Here is a 19,295-nt window from a genome sequence, read left to right on the forward strand (position 1 = left end):
AGGAGTACAGACAAGGTTTAAATAAAATGCAAAATGAGTTTTTCTTTTTCAGTAACACACTCCCTTGCTGTTTCTTCAACCTCATTGCATTCAATCCTGGGAATTAAACTGACATCCCAGTCCCAGCCCTTAAATAATCTGTCTTTTGAGGATTGAGTACAGACAGAGAAGTACCCTTAGCTGTCACTGAAGAAAGGGGCTTCATCACCACCCTTTTCATTGTAAATCATAGAATCTTGAGCCAAGGTCATAGATGTCCTCAGATGAAAGAGAAACAAGAGGATCACATAAACCATTAAAACATTGTAAAATTAGATCAGTGAAGACAAGTTAAAAAACTGAGATAATCAAATGTGGAGAAGAACTGTTAAATAATAACCTTCAAGTCCTGCATGAGATGTTTCTTGAAAAGGGAAGAAATAATGGGAAAAGAAGAGCAAACATGCTATTAAGATGTATCAAAAAAGATTTAAAGGATACATTAGAGAAAAAAAATATTCGGTCACTAGTGGCTGTAAAAAGAACTTGTACAGGCTTCCAGATCAAGATGGCAGAGTAGAAGGACATGTACTCATCTCCTCCTACGAGAGCACCAAAATTGCAAGTAGCTGTTGAACAACCATCAATAGGAGGACGCTGGAACCCACTAAAAAAAAAAGATAGTCCACTTCCAAAGACAAAGAAGAAGCCTCAGCAAGACAATAGGAGGGGTGCAATCACAATAAAATCAAATCCTATACCCATCAGGTGGGCAGCCCACAGATTAGAGAATAATAATATCAAAGAAGTTCTTGCACTGTTGTGAACATTCTGAACCCCACGTCAGGCTTCCCAGCCTGGGGATCCGACAAAGGAACTGGGAATCCCCAGGGAATCTGGCCTTGAGGGCCAGCAGGGTTTGATTACAGGCCTTCCAGAGGGCTGGGGAACCAGAGACTTCAGTCTTGGAGGGCACAAACAAAATTTTGCATGCACCAAGACCCAGAGGAGAGGAGCAGCGTCACCATAGGAGACTGAACCAACACTACCTACTAGAGTTGGAGGGCTTCCTGTGAAGGTGTGGGTTGGCAAGGGCTCACCACAGGGATGAGGGTACTGGAAGGTCCCCCTTGGCGTAAACCCTCTTGGACTTTACCATTAATCCTACCATAGAGCCTGTAGACCCCAGGGCTGGGTCTCCTCAAGCCAAACAACTACCAGGGAGGGAGTATAACCCCACTCATCAGCAGATAATTGGATTAAAGCTTTACTGAGCAAGGCCCTGCCCACCAGAGCAAGACCCAGTTTTTCCTATCACCAATCCCTCCCATCAAGAAGCTTATACAAGCCTCCTAGCCTCAGCCATCAGAGGGCAGACAGAACAAGCAAGAAGAAGCACAGTCTCACAGCAGCTAAAACAAAAATCATATTACAGAAAGTTAATCAGGATGAAAAGGCATAAAGTTATGTCCCAGATGAAGGGACAAGATAAAATCCCAGAAAAGCAACTAAATGAAGTGGAGACAGGCAGCTTTCCAAAAAAAGAGTTCAGAATAGTGATAGTGAAGATGATCCAGGATCTCGGGAAATGAATGGAGGCAAAGAATGGGAAGATGCAAGAAATGTTTACTAAAGACCTAGAAGAACTAAAGAACAAATAAACAGATGAATAACACCCTAGAAGTAATCAATAGCAGAAAAACTGAGGCAGAAGAACAGATAAATGACCTGGAGGACAGAATGGTGGAAATCACTGCCACAGAACAGAAAATGGAAAAAAGAATGAAAAGAAATGAACACAGCCTAAGAGACCTCTGGGACAACATTAAAGGCACCACATTCTCATTATCGGGGTCCCAGAAGGAGAAGAGAGAGAGAAAGGGCCTGAGAAAATATTTGAAGAGATACAGCTGAAAACTTCCCAAATATGGGAAAGGAACTAGTCAACCAAGTCCAGGAAGCACAGAGAATCCCAGGCAGGATAAACCCAAGGAGGAACACACCCAGACACATAGTAATCAAACTGACAAAAATTAAAGACAGAGATAAAATGTTAAAAGCAACAAGGGAAAAGTGACAACATACAAGGAAACTCCCATCAGGCTATCAGCTGATTGCTCAACAGAAACTCAACAAGCCAGAAGGGAATGGCATGATATATTTACAGTGATGAAAGGGAAGAACCTACAACCAAGAACACTCTACCCAGCAAGATTCTGCTTCAGATTTGATGGAGAAATCAAAAGCTTTCCAGATAAGCAAAAATTATGAGAACCAGCTTTACAACAAATGCTAAAGGAACTTCTCAAGGCAGGAAACAAAAGAAAAATGAAAAGACCTACAGAAAATAAGACGAAAACAATTAAGAGAACAGTAAGAGGATCACATATATCAATCATTACCTTAAGTACAAATCAATTACATGCACCAACCAAAAGACATAGACTGGCTGGGTGGATGAAAATATGTACATGTATGCACTTCCACTTACCACATCACTCTGCTTGACTCTCCCAAATTGTTAGTGATTATTTTATACTGTTAAGTTAATCATGTTTCCATTATGGCTTGCAATTGTAACTATTTTTTTGTTGTTGTTGTTTGGCTATTGATTGTGAAAACCGATAAACATCTTTTACTATTGTGATTATGTAACTATTACTCACTTAATACCATTGTATCATGATTGGTCGACAGAAAAATAATAGAACTCTATATCACCAAAGCATAGCATAGCATATCACCAAAACTAGGGTCTAATAGAAAAACCTGTAATCACTTTTTAAAATCCAGATGCATATCAGAATTATCTTGAAATTTTTTGAAAAATACAAATGGTCAGGTATTGCTTTTTTTCTCCAGATACGTTTCTAATGAGCTGCTGCTGCTGCTGCTGCTAAGTCACTTCAGTCGTGTCCGACTCTGTGCGACCCCATAGGCGGCAGCCCACCAGGCTCCGCCGTCCCTGGCAGTCATGTTTAAAAACAACTGGACTATATGATGATCTTTTACTTTTATCTAGTTTGTTTCACTTTTTCTATTTCAAATTCAGTGCTCTCATTTCATTTATGTTCTCCAATTTCTCCATCTCTTCTTTTTTTTGATGTTCTTTCTCAGGACTTTATCAAGTGTAGGAGAAAAGTTTTTGTATACATATATAAATATGTATAATATATATTTTTGAAAACTTGTGAATTTTTGCCTAACTAAAAAATTACGACAGTTTGATTCCACTTGCTTGACTTAGTCTGAATAGAATGCTAGATTTCTAATTAAAAAATAGATATGCAACAAGCAACAAAGGTTTACTGTATAGCACAGGGAACTATAGTTAATATCTTGTAATAATCTATGATGGAAAATAATTTCAAAAATGATATATGTGTATTTGTATAACCAAATCACCTTGCTGTGCATCTGAAACATTGTAAGTCAACTGTACTTCAAAAAAAATATATATATATATGTATATATATATATTTTTTAAGTATCTATACAAGTACAAACGGGATTCTTTCCTTTGGAGGCTTTAAAAACACAATAAAGTCTTCTTAATTGAATGGATAGTTCTCATGACTTCTGAGCCTCAAAATCAATGCCTTTTAGAACATGGGTGGAAAAGAATGAATGAAGGGGCTGCACAAATAATAGAACTTTCTTCTGGTTTGTATACAGGAAAATAAAAGTGAACAATAAAATTACAGTGTTTCAACTGAAGGTGGCAGACTGGGTATTTTCATTTACTTGTTTTCCTTCTCTAAACTCTACTGAAAAAGAAGATGAAATATAAGAATAAATTCCCAACAGAATTGGAAAGCTGAGAGGGAACATCTACAGAAGAAGGAATGATATCTGGTAGACATGAAACAAATGGTAACCAATTGAAAGTGAAACATACTACAGAGTTGAGAAAGCGAGAGAAAGATTGCCAAAAGAAGTGAGTTTCTTTAGAGGAATTCCCATAGTAATGTAAAGAATAGAGCCTGTGTCAGTTTCACTAGCAAGTATTTACTAACAAGAAATGAAAACCTATGTCCCAGCTTGTACAAGAAAGTTAACATGATATTATTTACAGTATCCAAACCATTGGGAACAACCCAAATGACCATCAATGGGGAAATGGATAAATAAATTGTGGCATAGTTATACAATGGAATACCACTTAACCATAAAGAAGAGAAACTTACTGGTGTACACAGCAACATAAATGAATGTCAAAAATAATATGTTAAGCAAAAGAAACTTAGACACATACTCAGGCACACACACACACACAAATGCACACCATATGATTCCATCTACATGAAGATTTAGCAGAGGCAAACTAATCCATGGTGATAAGAGTAAGACACTGGGGGGAGCAAATTGCCTACAAGGTGCACTAGAAGACTTTTGGGGATGATGGAGATGTTCCGTATCTAATTTTGATAGTGGTTATATAGGTATATATAATTGTCAAAAATGGAACTGAATCTTTACAATGCATTCATTTTATTGTATGTAAATTATTCATCATTAAAAATGTTTTAAGTATGTAGAGAGAGAAAAAGGAGAAGGAGGAGAGAAGGGGCGAGGGGAAGGAAGAGAAAAGAAGGGAAGAAAAGAGAAGAAGCTACAGAAGGTAGGTGAAAAGGGTAAGGGCAGGAAACTGATAAAGCGTGAAAGAACTAGCACTAGGGTTGCAAAAGCTGGAAGATAAAGCTAAGACAACATGCATTAGAAAAATGCAAAGAAAAAAAAATTAAGAGATGTGGAAGACTGTTTGATTTTGAAATCCTAACATTAGTGTCAAAGTCTACTAGGAGTTCCAGAAGGTGAATGCAAGGACATTGGAAATAAGCAACGAAATTACTAGAGCAACTTTCTCAGGCTGAAGAGAAACTTGAGGATTCAGATTGAAAGCACCCACCACATGCTGAAGAGGACTAACAACTAAGGCCCTAATTCTGAGCACAAGCTAATGAAATTTCTGAGCATTATGAATAAAGAGAAAAATCCTAAAAGCTTCCACTTAAAAAATCACCTACAAAGAAAAAGCATCAGACTTTTCTCTGAAACATGAGATGCTATAAAAGCACTTGCACTACATCTTCAAAATTCTGAGGGGAAACAAGATAGAAAAAAACTAACAGCCAAATTAGCATTGAAGTGTGAGAAGCACATAAAGATGTGCTTAAAATTTTAGAATCTGAGAGTTTATCTTTTTTATTGTTTCTTTTGGCCCCACCACACAGCTTGCAGGATCTTAGTTCACTGACCAGGGATTAAACTCGGGGCCCAGGCAGTGAGATTGGTAAATCCTAACCACTAAACCTCCAGGGAACTCCTAAGAGTTTATCTTTTGATAAAACCTTTCCAAGAGAACTTTTGAGAATGTATTCCAGCAAAATAAAAGATGAAGATATGAGATTGCAGAAGCAGCAGCAGCAGACAAACAAAAAAATAAATCTTTTAGTTAAGTCTAAATAATGATTGGGAGAATTATACCACTGCTAAGAAATTACTCCTAAGACAGCAAAAATGAAAAACAATGAAGGAAAGAAGGAAGATATTAGAAATGGAAAGAAAAATTAATAACCTAGCACTAAATATTCAGATAATATGATTAAAACTTGAGAGAGAGAGATAAGAGAAAGAAATGGCATGTTAGAATCTTGTTTTGGGAAAGTTTAGTGAAAGTCACTCAGTTGTGTCTGACTCTTTGTACCCCATGGACTGTAGCCCAACAGGCTCCTCTCTCCATGTAATTTTCCAGGCAAAAATACTGAGTGGGTTGCCATTCCCTTCTCCAGGAATCTCCCCAACCCAGGGATTGAACCTGGGTCTCCTGCATTGCAGGCGGATTCTTTACTGTCTGAGTCACCAGGGAAAGTTTGCTGCTGCTGCTAAGTCGCTTCAGTCGTGTCCGACTCTGTGCAACCCCATAGACAGCAGCCCACCAGGCTCCGCCATCCCTGGGATTCTCCAGGCAAGAATACTGGAGTGGGTTGCCATTTCCTTCTCCAGTGCATGAAAGGGAAAAGTGAAAGTGAAGTCGCTCAGTCGTGTCCAACTGTTAGCGACCCCATGGGCTGTAGCCTACCAGGCTCCTCCGTCCATGGGATTCTCCAGGCAAGAGTACTGGAGTGGGGTGCCATTGCCTTCTCCGAGGGAAAGTTTAGGTTATATTATAAATACTCATTGAGTCTCAACATTGATAGAAAAGTATAATTTCAAATCTGTTTGGTAAAATATTAAGAATTGGAGAGATAAAATCCTTTCCAAACTTGAGGAATAATAAACAAAGTAAATAATATTTAAGTACGTACTAAATGTTTAAGTGCCAAGCTCTAACAGAACATTTACATGCATACAGTGTTATAATTCTAACAACAACACAAGGAAACAGTTTTTGTATATCTATTTAACAGATGAGGACATTTAGACCTAGGCTAACTCTCTTGCCAAAGTTCACATAGATAAATTGGAAGGCGGGAGGCAAAATGAAGAAAATTTGAAAACACTAAGTAAAACTGAAAACATATCTTCAAATCTATTAGTAATCACAATAAATACAGGTGGGTTACATTCATTGATCTATTGCATGACAAAAGAAAAATTGGCTATTGGTTATTAATAAGAGAGATATTTAAACAAAAAGGGGAGAGAAAGGCTGAAAATAAAGGTTGGAAAAAGATACCCAATGAATGGCAAGAGATGCAAAATTACTATCAAAATATGTTTAAAAGTCAATAAAAAGATATATAAGGAATTTCACCTTGACAAAAATATAACCACCAGGGAATTCCCTGGTAGTCCAGTGGTTAAGACTCTTGGTTTCACTGAGGAGGGCATGAGTTCAATCCCTGGTCTGGTAGGAGAACTAAGATCCTGAAAGCCACTAGACTGCTCCCCCTGGCCCCACAAAAAACCACCAAAAAAAGACATTTTATCTCCTAACACCATGAATTCTAAACAAGCAAAGCAAAACTTCATGGATAATAAGGAGAAGAGAAAAATGCACAGTGGTAGAGTCAGAATGCAATTAAATTCTTTGAGGAATAAGCAGATTAAATAAACAATAAGTAAATCAGATGAAGGGTTTTCACAATAGAATTAACCATCTTGATTTGATAGGTCTTATAAAGAGATTTAAGACTACATCATAAAGAATGTGTAGTGATGAAATATTTGCAAAATATGCATGTATTATATACAAACTTTATATTGATAAAGTAAAAATCCAATAAAACATATGATGTTTGAGAAAGCATAAATGATCAAAAATGACTAGAGAAAAGTTCTAGTATCTGAATAGGCTGCTGACCAGGAAATAACATGGAACATTAATCAGTGATCTCAGTCAAAGAGGTACCAAACCCAAGAGGGCTAACAATGAGTGAATTCTAACAATCTTATAAGAAATAGATAATTTGTATTATTTAAAGTGCTAAAGTGAACAAAAAAGTGTTTCTAATGCACACCATGAAACCATAATGATATTACTACAGAAATGGATATTGCTAGCTCTCATGCTCATAGCTCAGTCAGTCAGTAAAGAATCTGCCTGCAATGCAGGAGACCCGGGTTCGATTCCTAGGTTAGGAAGATCCCCTGGAGAAGTAAATGGCAACCCACTCCAGTGTTATTGCCCGGAGAATCCCATGGACAGAGGAGCCTGGCAGCCTACAGTCCATGGGGTCGCAAGAGTCGGACACGACTTAGCTACTAAAGAGACAGAGAGAGAGATCTCATGCACACACCAAGAAAACTGTAAGTGCATATTGCTAAGTATAGCTTTCCTAGGTTCTAAAACTAATGAATTGGAAAACATAACAAAATAAAATGAAAAATTCACAATAGCAGCCAAACCTTGAAAACAGCTTGTCAAAAGAAATGTGAAAAGAAAGATGAAAAAAGCTATAAAGCTTCACTCAAGAAATAGAGATACCTAAAGCATGTCCTGAAAGAGAGGATAATATTATAAAATATTTTCAATTCTTGTCAATTTACCCCCCCAAATATATATATATAGCAATTCTCATTAAAAGCTCAATGAGATTTTTAAACAAAATAACTCTTAAATCTGTTTGAAAATAGACATTTTATAAGAATTTCTAAGGAAAAAATTTTATTAAAAGTATATTTTCCCTATTAAAACATACTATGAAACTACATGAAATAAAAGTGTAGTGTTTATAGAATATAAAACATGAATAGAAAAATGAATGTCAAGGAACATTTGTTTTCTCTATATGTATATACAAGACATTTGTTTCTTGTATATGTATATATGTATATCCCACTAATATATATTTGAAAATTTTAGTATATGTTAAAAATGGTATTTTTTACCAACAAATATAGAACGAAATATTTAATAAATATGATAGGACAAATGGCTATTCACTTCGACAAAAATCAAAGTTTTGTCTTTATCTTAAACCCACAAATAACTTCAAAGTAGGTTGTAGTTCTAAACAACAACAACAACAAAAACACTAAAAAAAAAATAGAATAAAATATATTTAAATATTCTGACAGTCTTTATTTGAGGAACTTTTTTTTAAGTAAGGCATGAAAACCAAAAGTCATGTGAGAAATGATCCAGAGCTGATTACATTTAGAACAGAAAGTTTCTGCATGACCAAAGGCAGCATAAACAATGTTAGAAGATGAATACAAGAGTGCTTCAACATTTGCAGTCTCTGAGCTAAAAGCTCAGAATGGTAGGTATTTTGCAAAGACAGCCACAATGACTCCTCCCGTCCCTGAACACATGCTCCACTGCTTGTCCTCCCATCAAGAGGAGTCAATTTCTGGTCCCCTAGAATCTAAGCTGACTCAGTGATTTGTTTAATTAATAAAATGAGGCTGAAGTTGGATTGGGCTTCTCTGATAGCTCAGTTGGTAAAGAACCTGCCTGCAATGCAGGAGACCCCAGTTTGATTCCTGGGTCGGGAAGATCCGCTGGAGAAGGGATAGGCTACCCACTCCAGTATTCTTGGCCTTCCCTGTGGCTCAGCTGGTAAAGAATCTGCCTGCAATGTGGGACATCTGTGTTTGATCCCTGGGTTGGGAAGATGACCTATGTTTGATCCCTGGGTTGGGAAAATCTCCTGGAGAATGGAAAGGCTACCCACTCCAGTATTCTGCCCTGGAGAATTCCATGGACTGTATAGTCTATGGGGTCGCAAAGAGTTGGACACGACTGATGACTTTCACTTTCCTAAAAGTTCATCAAGAGGCCTTGCAATTTCTGCTTTTACTCTCTGGCTGCTCTGAGTCCACCATGTAAAGATATGCAGGATAACTTCCTTGAGGATGAAGAAAAAGCATAGGTGACAGCCAAAACCAACTATCAAACATATGAGTGAGGTCCTCTTAGACCACCTAGCCCATGTCAAGCCAACAGAAGGCTATAGCCACGTGAATAATCCTAGGCAAGATCAGCAGAAGAACCACCCAGCAGAGTCCAGGGCAAACTGCTGACACGAACTCATGAGCAAATAAAATGTGGTTGTTTTAAGCCTCTGCATTTTGGGATGATTTATTATGTAGTAATAGTTAAGTAGAACAGTTAGCCATAATTTAAAAAGAATTCCTGAGATAAGATAACACAGTCTACCTGGAAAATGGGCAATGCAAGTCACAAAATAGGAAACACAAAGGTTGTTGACTTGAATCAGAGCTGGAGGAGTCTTGCACATGAACTAGAACAAGAACTCCAGCCTGCCTGGGTCTGAATCCTGGCCCTGCCCATCATGGCTGTATGACCTTGGGTAAGTTATTCAAATCTCTGCGGATCTCAATTTCCTCAACTGTGAAGTTCCAGAAAAACATCTATTTCTGCTTTATTGACTATGCCAAAGCCTTTGACTGTGTGGATCACAATAAACTGTGGAAAATTCTGAAAGAGATGGGAATACCAGACCACCTGACCTGTCTCTTGAGAAACCTGTATGCAGGTCAGGAAGCAACAGTTAGACTTGGACATGGAACAACAGACTGGTTCCAAACAGGAAAAGGAGTACGTCAAGGCTGTATATTGTCACCCTGCTTATTTAACTTATATGCAGAGTACATCATGAGAAACGCTGGGCTGGAAGAAGCACAAGGTGGAATCAAGATTGCCGGGAGAAATATCAATAACCTCAAATATGCAGATGACACCACCCTTATGGCAGAAAGTGAAGAGGAACTAAAAAGCCTCTTGATGACAATGAAAGAGGAGAGCGAAAAAGTTGGCTTAAAGCTCCACATTCAGAAAACTAAGATCATGGCATCTGGTCCCATCACTTCATGGCAAATAGATGGGGAAACAGTGGAAACAGTGTCAGACCTTAGTTTTTTGGGCTCCCTAATCACTGCAGATGGTGATTGCAGCCATGAAATTAAAAGACACTTACTCCTTGGAAGGAAAGTTATGGCCAACCTAGATAGCATATTTAAAAGCAGAGACATTACTTTGCCAACAAAGGTCTGTCTAGTCAAGGCTATGGTTTTTCCTGTGGTCATGTATGGATGTGAGAGTTGGACAGTGAAGAATGCTGAGTGCCGAAGAATTGATGCTTTTGAACTGTGGTGTTGGAGAAGACTCTTGAGAGTCCCTTGGACTGCAAGAAGATCCAACCAGTCCATCCTAAAGGAGATCAGTCCTGAGTGTTCATTGGAGGGATTGATGTTGAAGCTGAAACTCCAATACTTTGGCCACCTCATGTGAAGAGTTGACTCATTGGAAAAGATCTTGATGCTGGGAAGGATTGGGGGTAGGAGGAGAAGGGGACGGCAGAGGATGAGATGGCTGGATGGCATCACCGACTCGATGGACATGAATTTGGGTAAACTCCGGGAGTTGGTGATGGACAGGGAGGCCTAGTGTGCTGTGATTCATGGGGTCGCAAAGAGTCGGAGAGGACTGAGCGACTGAACTGAACTGAACTGAGTTGATCTGTAGGGTCATTGTAAAGACACTTAGTAGCATTAAGTACAAATAAATGTTGCTTTTGCTTTTACTGCTATTCATAGCTCAGATCAACTCTTGACTGAAGCAGTGAGTACAAGATACTAAATAATTTTATTGAAGGCAAGTAGATGGATGATGGGGTTTAGGAGTTAGAGAATAAAAACATTTAGTTACATTTTGGCTTTTATGTTATTGCAAAAATGATAAGTTTGATGATTTCAGATACTTTATTAAATTGCATTGTTTGAATGAATTCTAGCTTTGCTATGTCAAATCTATAAAAATTCATGATTCCGAACCTGAGTTTTAGTAGAGAAGCACTCATTTGAATTTCCCTGGTGGTTCAGATGGTAAACAATCTGCCTGCAATGAGGGAGTCCTGGGTTTGATCCCTAGGTCAGGAAGATCTCCTGGAGAAGGGGATGGTTACCCACTCCAGGATTCTTGCCTGGAGAATTCCATGGACAGAGGAGCCTGGTGGGCTCTAGTCGATACGGTTGCAAAGAGTCAGACATGACTGAGTTACTAATACATGTTAAAGGGATACAGTTATTATTATTATCATTGCCTGTGGTTCTATATTGTGGGATATTCTGTCTTCCAGGCTGCTTTTGATTATATATAATTGTTTTATTACTATTTATCAATTAAAGACATATGAAAGAGCTAATCTGAATATCTGATCAACATGAGACAAGAGAAGATAAGATTTCATTCAAAAGTGAAAAAATTGATTTTTCTGTGCATTTTTATATAACTGTTACAGACAACTATAAAATTTCTTATGTTTCAAAATACTGAAAACAGTATAAAGACTAACATTCTTATTTATTATTATTATGAGACACATAACCAATAGATACAGCATTATGCTACTGCCTCATAACAGGATACCTAATGGTACAGAGACAGTCACAAAGTAAAAAATATATCTCCTAGTATGTTGAAACTCTGGAGGAGGGTATGGCACCCACTCCAGTATTTTTGCCTGGAGAAACCCATGGACAGAAGAGCCTAGAGGGCTACAGTCCATGGGGTTGCAAAGAGTTGGACATGACTGAAGTGACTTAGCACAGCATAGCATGTTGAAAATACCAAAAAAAAAAATGGTTAGTCATGTTTATGTGTGTGTGTATGTATGTATACATAATGCAGATAGATATGTTCATAGCTGACACAATAAGACTGTCAAGCTGTGTTTGATAATGTAAATTGTTACCCTTTCTTTTGTAGTCAGTATAACTTTATCAAGAACTTGGAACGCAAATATTCTTCAAAGATTTTTATACTCATAAGATAACAACAAATTAAGCAGCTTCTGGCTCTGCAACCTCAGGCCAAGTTACCTAACCTCAGTTTTTTCATTTGAAACAGGGATAACAATATTGCCTAACTCATGAGATTTTTGTGAGGCTTTAAAAAGAAAACACATGAAAAGTGCTAAGAACAGGGCATGACACGTAAAAGATGTTTGACAGATCTTAGCTACTATTGTTATTCTTACTTCTATTTTATTCAATGCCCTTGATATGTCAGATCTTAAACAAAGGTGCATCTCTTGTAAATGTTCCCAAATATTAAGCTGGTGAGAACAAATACTACACTTGACCTTCAACAAATACATGGACACCAAGGGGGAAAAGAGGGGAGGGATGAATTGGGAGATTGAGATGGACATATATCCACTACTCTGTATAAAAGAAATAACTAACGAGAGCCTGCTGTGTAGCATGGGAACTCTGCTCAGTGTGCTATGGTGAACTAAATAGGAAGGAAATCCAAAAAGAAGGGGATGTATGTATACATATAGCTGAGTCACTTCACTGTATAGCAGAAACTAACACAACATTGGGAACAACTAAGATACCCCAGTCTAAAAAATAATAAATATTCCCCAGTATACTACAGTTTGTGTAAATGAAGCTACCATTGTGTCTTTCTGACTCCAATCTCATATTTTAGAATATTTTAAGCAGAGATAAAAATAATGTAACATAAAGGTTGATGAACTTTTGGATTACAAAGGATGATTTTTAGCAGCTTAAGCTATCCCAGAGCCAACACATTTAAATTTAAATGCAGTTTGAGATGGGTTAAACATCACCAGTAAACAGAAAGAATACGGTCCCCACAGTTCTGTTTTCAAATACACCTGCTACTAGTGAATTCATATCCCGAACCCTGAAAACCACAGACTAATACGCATATTTTGCAGACCTCCTCACTTTGGCAGAATACATTCGCTTGAGTTGAATCGTAATACTTTTGAGAGTCAGAGGGCCAAAGGAATAACTTTAATCAGGAAGAATATAAAACTTTTATAATAACAAATTACAAAAGAGAGTAAAATTATGAACTAAATTGTTAAACTCATCAATCTGCCTGAGTACGTTAATTGAGTGGACAGAATAACCAAACACGATTACAAGATAAGCTGAAAGCTGATGGATTACCAGCTACTTGGGACTCAGGCTACTCCTAGGAGCCTTATTCTTTCTAAATCCCCCATGTCTTCTGCTCTGTTGGGATAGTTCTTCAGCCCCAGGCTCTTTTGAGAATTTAATTCACTTCCCCTTTGCAGTTGCCACTTCCACCAGCTGCTTCTCTCATCACCTTAACATTCAAAGGGAAAAGGCCAAGCCTAGGTTATTCTAATGATAGCAAACACCTCATAAAAAAATCTGCCAAATTTACTTTTCCATAGAACATCATTTTTACAGCTTTTCATGAGTCCATGAGGAAAGAAAGCATCATGTATAAAATATGACTTCCAGAATTCTTGAAGATATTAGGCATTGTTCCCAATGTTACAGTGGGTGGGTGTACCACCATCTATAGAATGGGAGTGTCTTCAATTTCCCCAAAGAGATCAGGTCAGGCTGTCACTGTACCTGTTTGCCCACAGGAGAAGAGGAGAGGACCTCAAAAAATTAGGATGTTTTCAGAAATGTCCCCAGGTTAAAAGAACTTTAGGCTCTGGGGTGCATACTTTTTCATTTCTGATTTTACATTCTTGCGTAAAGATCACCTTGCTTTAGTCTACAACATCCTGCCAGAGAGAGAACATGGTGTAACAAACCAAGAGTTTGGAATGTGTAAACTTTGCAAATTTCTTAACCTCTGTACCTCGGTTTTTGCATCTATGCAGGGGGTGGTGAGGATATTAACAATGTAGTACATCGTTAAATTAGTTAAGTTCTGCAAAGAACTTAAAACTAGCACATGGAAAGCACTCTGGAAGTATTTAAGTGAATTCTTCTCTCTACACTAGGGTTTTTAGGCAACACACTGCATAAAGATGTGAGGAAAGAATTAACAGGGCAATGATCTTAAAACCCTTTGGCAACAATGAATGATGCTTATCTGGACATTGCAGAGCACAGGGTTTATAGAGGGGCTGCTTGGAGGAGGAGATTTTAGGAGTGAGTTCTTGCTGCCTCCTGGGAAAATCCCTGCTGACTTCTTTACCCATGCCCCAAGCTGACAGTTGTCAACACCTCTGACAGACCCAAGGAAAGGTGTTTTCCAAGAGAGCGGCAGGAAATCCCTACCTGGGCAGCCGTCCTGTGTCTGACGCCCGCTATCCCTTCCCTAGTTGTGACCCCCCACCCACTGCGTTGGAGCTGCACAGACCATCAGAATTCCATTCCTAAGGCGACCTTCAACAGGGGCAGAACGCTGGAAGAAGTCTTTTGATGTCAAGTTTTAAGGCCCCAGGTAATGCCATCTCAAAATACAACAGGTGGCTTGACTCCGCGCCCTCCGCAGGCTAGGAAGGTACAAGGGTGGCTCGGGGACCACGTGGGCGACCAGGGATACTTTCTTCGGGGAAATTATTTCCTGACCTTTGGCATTGTTTTCTGAGTTGGCAGATTCAACCGGGTTCTTCCTCCCAGACCTCGTCTGGGGGTTTGTCCTAAGTTGAGGTCTCCTTCCGCTCCTCCCCCCGCCCCCGCCTCTCAGAATACCATTACTTCGCCTCTGAAGGGCAACCAAAGACTTGACAGCACCCCAAAGCCAACCATGCGTGCTCCACACTTCCTCCGCCCCTCGCGCGCTCGCAGCCTCAGGTACCTGGGGACAGACCCGGAGGAGCGTACCGCCGGACCTCCGAAGCGGTTCAGCCTCCAAGCACTTAGCCCGCTCCGTCCAGGCTGGAGACGGGTGGCCCCGGCCAAACTACTGCCCAAACAGCTGTTCTTTGGTGGGGCGGGGACCCGCCTCCCCGCATCGCTCAGGTGCTAGGTCAGCACCCCGCCACCCGGGTCCCGGCAGCCACGCGCGCCCCTGCCCGGCGGCGCACTCACCTGCAGCGGGGTCCGGCTGGCGTTGGCCGCGGCCGCGTCCGGCCGGTCGGCGGCTCCGGAACCGCGCAGCACAGTGATGTGCAGCGTGAGCAGCAGCAGCCCCAGCAGCAGCAGCAGCTCGGCCGCCAGGCGCACCATCCTCCGCAGGCGCGCGGCTTTAGGACCCGGCGCGGCGGGCGGCGGCGGCGGCAGCGCCGGGGGAGGAGGAGTCGGAGCCCGGGAGTCCGGCAGAGCGGCTCCCGCCTCGGCCCCCGCCGGGGCCCCGCTCCCCGAGCCCGCGGCACTGGCGCTGGCTGCGGCGGGGCGCGCCAGGCCGGGGGAGCAGGAGCCGCCACCGCCGTCCCCGCCGCCGCACCACAGCGGAGCCACGGCGGGGCCGGGGGCGTCCAAGCCGGCGGCGGAGCAAACCCCGGCGCTCCCCGGCGGCGGCGGCGGCGGCGGCGCGGACGGCGGGCCGCCCGGGGCCCGGGCCGGGCCGGGGCCCACCCTGCGGGCAGCGGGCAGCGGGGGCGGCGGCGGGGCGGGCGCAGCCGAGCCCCCGAGCGCACATGGGCGCCGCAGATGTGGCCGCGGCGCCGCAGCTGGAGCGGGAGCGGCCGCCAGAGGAGCGCGGGGAGCGGGAGGAGGAGGAGAAGGAGGAGGAGGAGAGGGCGGAGGAGGGCTTCAGCGGCGGCCCGCAGTTACCTCCACGCTTGGCTCCCCCGCCCTTGCCGCCCGTAGCCACTCACCCGACGAGCCACCTCCCCTCCTCCCCGCGCTCCTCCCGGCCGCGGGCCGCGCCGCCCCGCCGCTGAGTCCTCCGGAGAGCCGGCTCCGGACGGGGGCCCCGGGTGAGCGGGGGCTGTCACTGTTTGGAGGTGACCCGCGAGCCCCTCCGGAGTCCGCGTCCGCCTGCCGGGCTGCGCCGAGCGCGCGCCCCCGCTGCCGAGGTCGCTGCGGCCGGCGAGGGCAGAGCCCCGTGCGTGCCGAGGCTCGGGGCTGTGGGTGGGTAGAGGGTGCCTGGGCGAGGTTAGACACTTTTATTGACAAGTGGAGTTGGGAGTTGTGGTGATGAAAAACCGAGAGGGCGCCGGCCCAGCCAGGTGTCTGCCGGCGACTGTGCGCCCCTCCCTGCAGCTGGCGTTTGTACGAGGGGGAAGAGACGGGGTCGTTCCAGAAAGGTCTTGACACTCGCTCCCAGACGGTAGGCCGCCCGCTCTCCGAGCACCGCTGCTCAGGCGCCCGCGCCGGTGGGTAGAGCCTGGGAAGGGAGGCGAGTCCGATTCGCCGGGCGTCCGTCTGGTCCAGCGCGCAGGTGTCTCGGCAAGAAGCGGCAGGGGTGAGGTGCCCGCGGCTCGGGCGCGCAGGACGGAGGTGGGGCAATGGGGGCCAGTCTCAGCTCAGGCCGGCGCAGGTCGGGGGGCTCATCCCGGAGGCGCCGCGCCCGGAGGGGACCCGGGGGCTGCCGTCGCCCAGCTGCGGCTCCCGGGCCAGCGTCTCATGACCGCGCTGAAACCTCGGGTTCCCGCGCGCCTCTCATGCCTCGCAAGGGACAGCCGGCCGGTGGAAGGGCTCGAGGGTCGAGCAGAGGGCGCGCGGTCCTCGCCTCGGATGCGCTAGAGAGCCGGGTCCCGGGCTGGGCTCAGCTCACCGCAGCGGCGCCGCGCATCCTGCCCGGACGCCCGCCTTCTCCAAGGGGCTCGAAGTGGCGGGCGCCCGGGCTGGCCGGGGCCTTTTATACGCCTCCTCCGCCGCCTCCCCTCGGGTCCCTCCTTGCCTCCTCCCCTGTGCCCGCCCCGTCCTTTCCTCAACGCGAGCGGAACCTTCAGCCTAGGCGTTCCCAAATTTCCGCAATTTCCAAGCGCACCTCGCATCCTGGATTCCAGTGTCCCGGCGATGGAGCCTCTCCGTTCTCCAATGGGAACTGAAATTAAATAAATAAACAAACCTTTCCCTCCGACACGCCCCCTTCCCCCGCTCCCATCCTTACAAACTCAAGTAAGATTCTTAAATCAACTCCCTTCCGAGAGTTCCTGTCTTTATGCAAGACACCTCAGCCAAGTCTTACCCAAATTAAGACCAAAAACACTTTTACTATTACGAAAGTTCATAGGGGTGGGGGTGGGCGGTGTTCACCCTGGCATTTGGAGTATTTAAGTAGCGGTGGTTAAAGTATAGTATTTGGTTGTTTGGTCGCTAAGTCGTGTCCGATTCTTTTGGAACTCCGTGGACTGTAGTCTGCCAGGCTCCTCTGTGCGTGAAACTGCCCAGACTAAGAATACTGAAGTGGGTTGCCATTTCCTTTTCCAGAGAATCTTCCCCACCCAGGGAGGGAATCCGTGTGTCTCCTGCATTGGCAGGCGGATTCTTTACCACTGAGCCACCAGGGAAGCCCAAAGTTTGGTGCACCAGTTGGTTTTGTGTCAGGGGCAAGAAGAGCTAGTTACTGCTCTGGAGATGCTTTGTCAGCATCTTTAAAATCCTAACCAACCCTAGCATCTTACTAACACATTGACAGCTTCTTCAAGCACTCCATGTCTCTCCTTTTCAGTCATTTTGTGTGTGGTTGGGGGTTGGGGGAGCGGAGGGGCAGGGCATTGAGAAGGGGCAATGTTTGGAGGGAGGGAGCGCTTTAAATGTTTAGGCAGCAGGTCCTGTTAGGCATCCTATTGCAATCCGCAGGCTCTAAAATGCCAGTAATTGTCAACTGGAGCGCTGAGGAAGAATTTGAAACAATAGATGGTCCCGGGTTCAGATGGGAGATCAAAGAGGAGATCCCAGCGGCTCTGAGATCCCACAGGGATCCTCCTGTGTGTTTCCAAGTTAGAATCACTTAGAAGAATGTGAGGGAGTCCAGGCTAATCAGCACATCGATGGAATGTGTAAATTAAGATGGCAAACTGGAATCCTGTATCCAGAGAGAGTTTAGGCTGGCTCTAACCCCCAGTTGTGCCAGATTGTGATGTGGGCACACAGGGGCAAATGACTTTCCCATTGCCTGAGGCAGGCTGGTCTAAATTAGAATCCAGGCACTTCTGCTGTATCCTGTGTTTCCATCACACACAATCTCCACATGTGAGCCTCAACTGCCTCTCCTCTCATCTAAAATGAACATTTTTTTGGATCCTAGGAGAAGTAACTTTTACAAAAATGTTGGAAAGAAATCCTTGCAGCGAGTGTAAATTCTTGTTAATGTGTAAAAGGAGAGTTGGAGATCAAAGTCTTTGTAAAATGTTGTAAAAATTGTAAATTGAATTTTGGGGACTAAAGTCTGTATAAAATGTCAAACAAATGTATGAATGAATCCTATTAAAATTCTTGCATGCTGTGAAAGCCAAACTCCAGGTGAGTTTATGTTCTAGTAAGCACACATAACTAGTACTGATAAGCCTCCATCCCCTGTGATGACTGTTGCCAAACAAGGCTACTGGCAGTGCTCTGCTTTTGAGGAGTGAGGGAAAACTAGACTGCAAGTTTTGTGAAAAAGAATTATAAATTTAATAGCCCAAGCAAATTAAGTGTCAAGCACATTTAGGAAATCATACCAACAGTTAATGGAAGCTTTTAAAATCCTACCTGCTTGAGTTTCCACAGCACTTTATTCGTATCTTTTATTATTGATCTAACTATGTGTTAGTAGAATGTGTCTGTTTGTGTGTCTCCCTTTATACCAGACTTGGATCACCTTTGTGGTAGAACATTCCAGAGCACATCTCCCTTACCCCCCTGTCCAGTTGTTTTTTTTTTTCTTCTTCTTCCTTTGTTCACAACTAGAGAACACTTTCCAGCAGCACTGGGTCTAGGTAGGACTGTGGAGAGTTCTGTCACTTTCTGACCTGGCCATTAAACACTAAGTGAAGTGACCATCTATCACACTCCCTCTTTGCTTTTGTAGGCAAAGGACTTTGAGGTGGAAGGAGCCCAAATCTCTGAGTTACTGCTCAACAGAGAGCTATTGCACCAGGAATACCTGCATGTAACCTTGTTCAGGAGGAAATACACTTTGTTGTTCAAGACCACTGTGATTTGGGGATGTTTGCTACACAGCTAGTTCAACCTGTCCTACAAGTACAATCCTCAAGACC

General features: G+C 43.3%; 1 protein-coding gene across 1 annotated transcript in view; it reads right to left on the reverse strand.

Moving 5' to 3' along the window:
• The window catches only part of ISM1 (isthmin 1), an 88,620-nt gene extending 73,131 nt beyond the window's left edge, over window positions 1–15,489 (reverse strand). Inside the window, exon 1 of the mRNA XM_081552348.1 lies at window positions 15,232–15,489. Within this exon, the coding sequence (XP_081408474.1) occupies window positions 15,232–15,369 (138 nt within the window). The 5' untranslated portion in view covers window positions 15,370–15,489. The remainder of the gene's footprint in view (window positions 1–15,231) is intronic.
• Window positions 15,490–19,295: the final 3,806 nt, after the last annotated feature.

The sequence above is a fragment of the Giraffa tippelskirchi genome, chromosome 13 (assembly GCF_054371585.1).
Source record: "Giraffa tippelskirchi isolate mGirTip1 chromosome 13, T2T-mGirTip1v1.2.pri, whole genome shotgun sequence".
Lineage (NCBI taxonomy): Eukaryota > Metazoa > Chordata > Mammalia > Artiodactyla > Giraffidae > Giraffa > Giraffa tippelskirchi.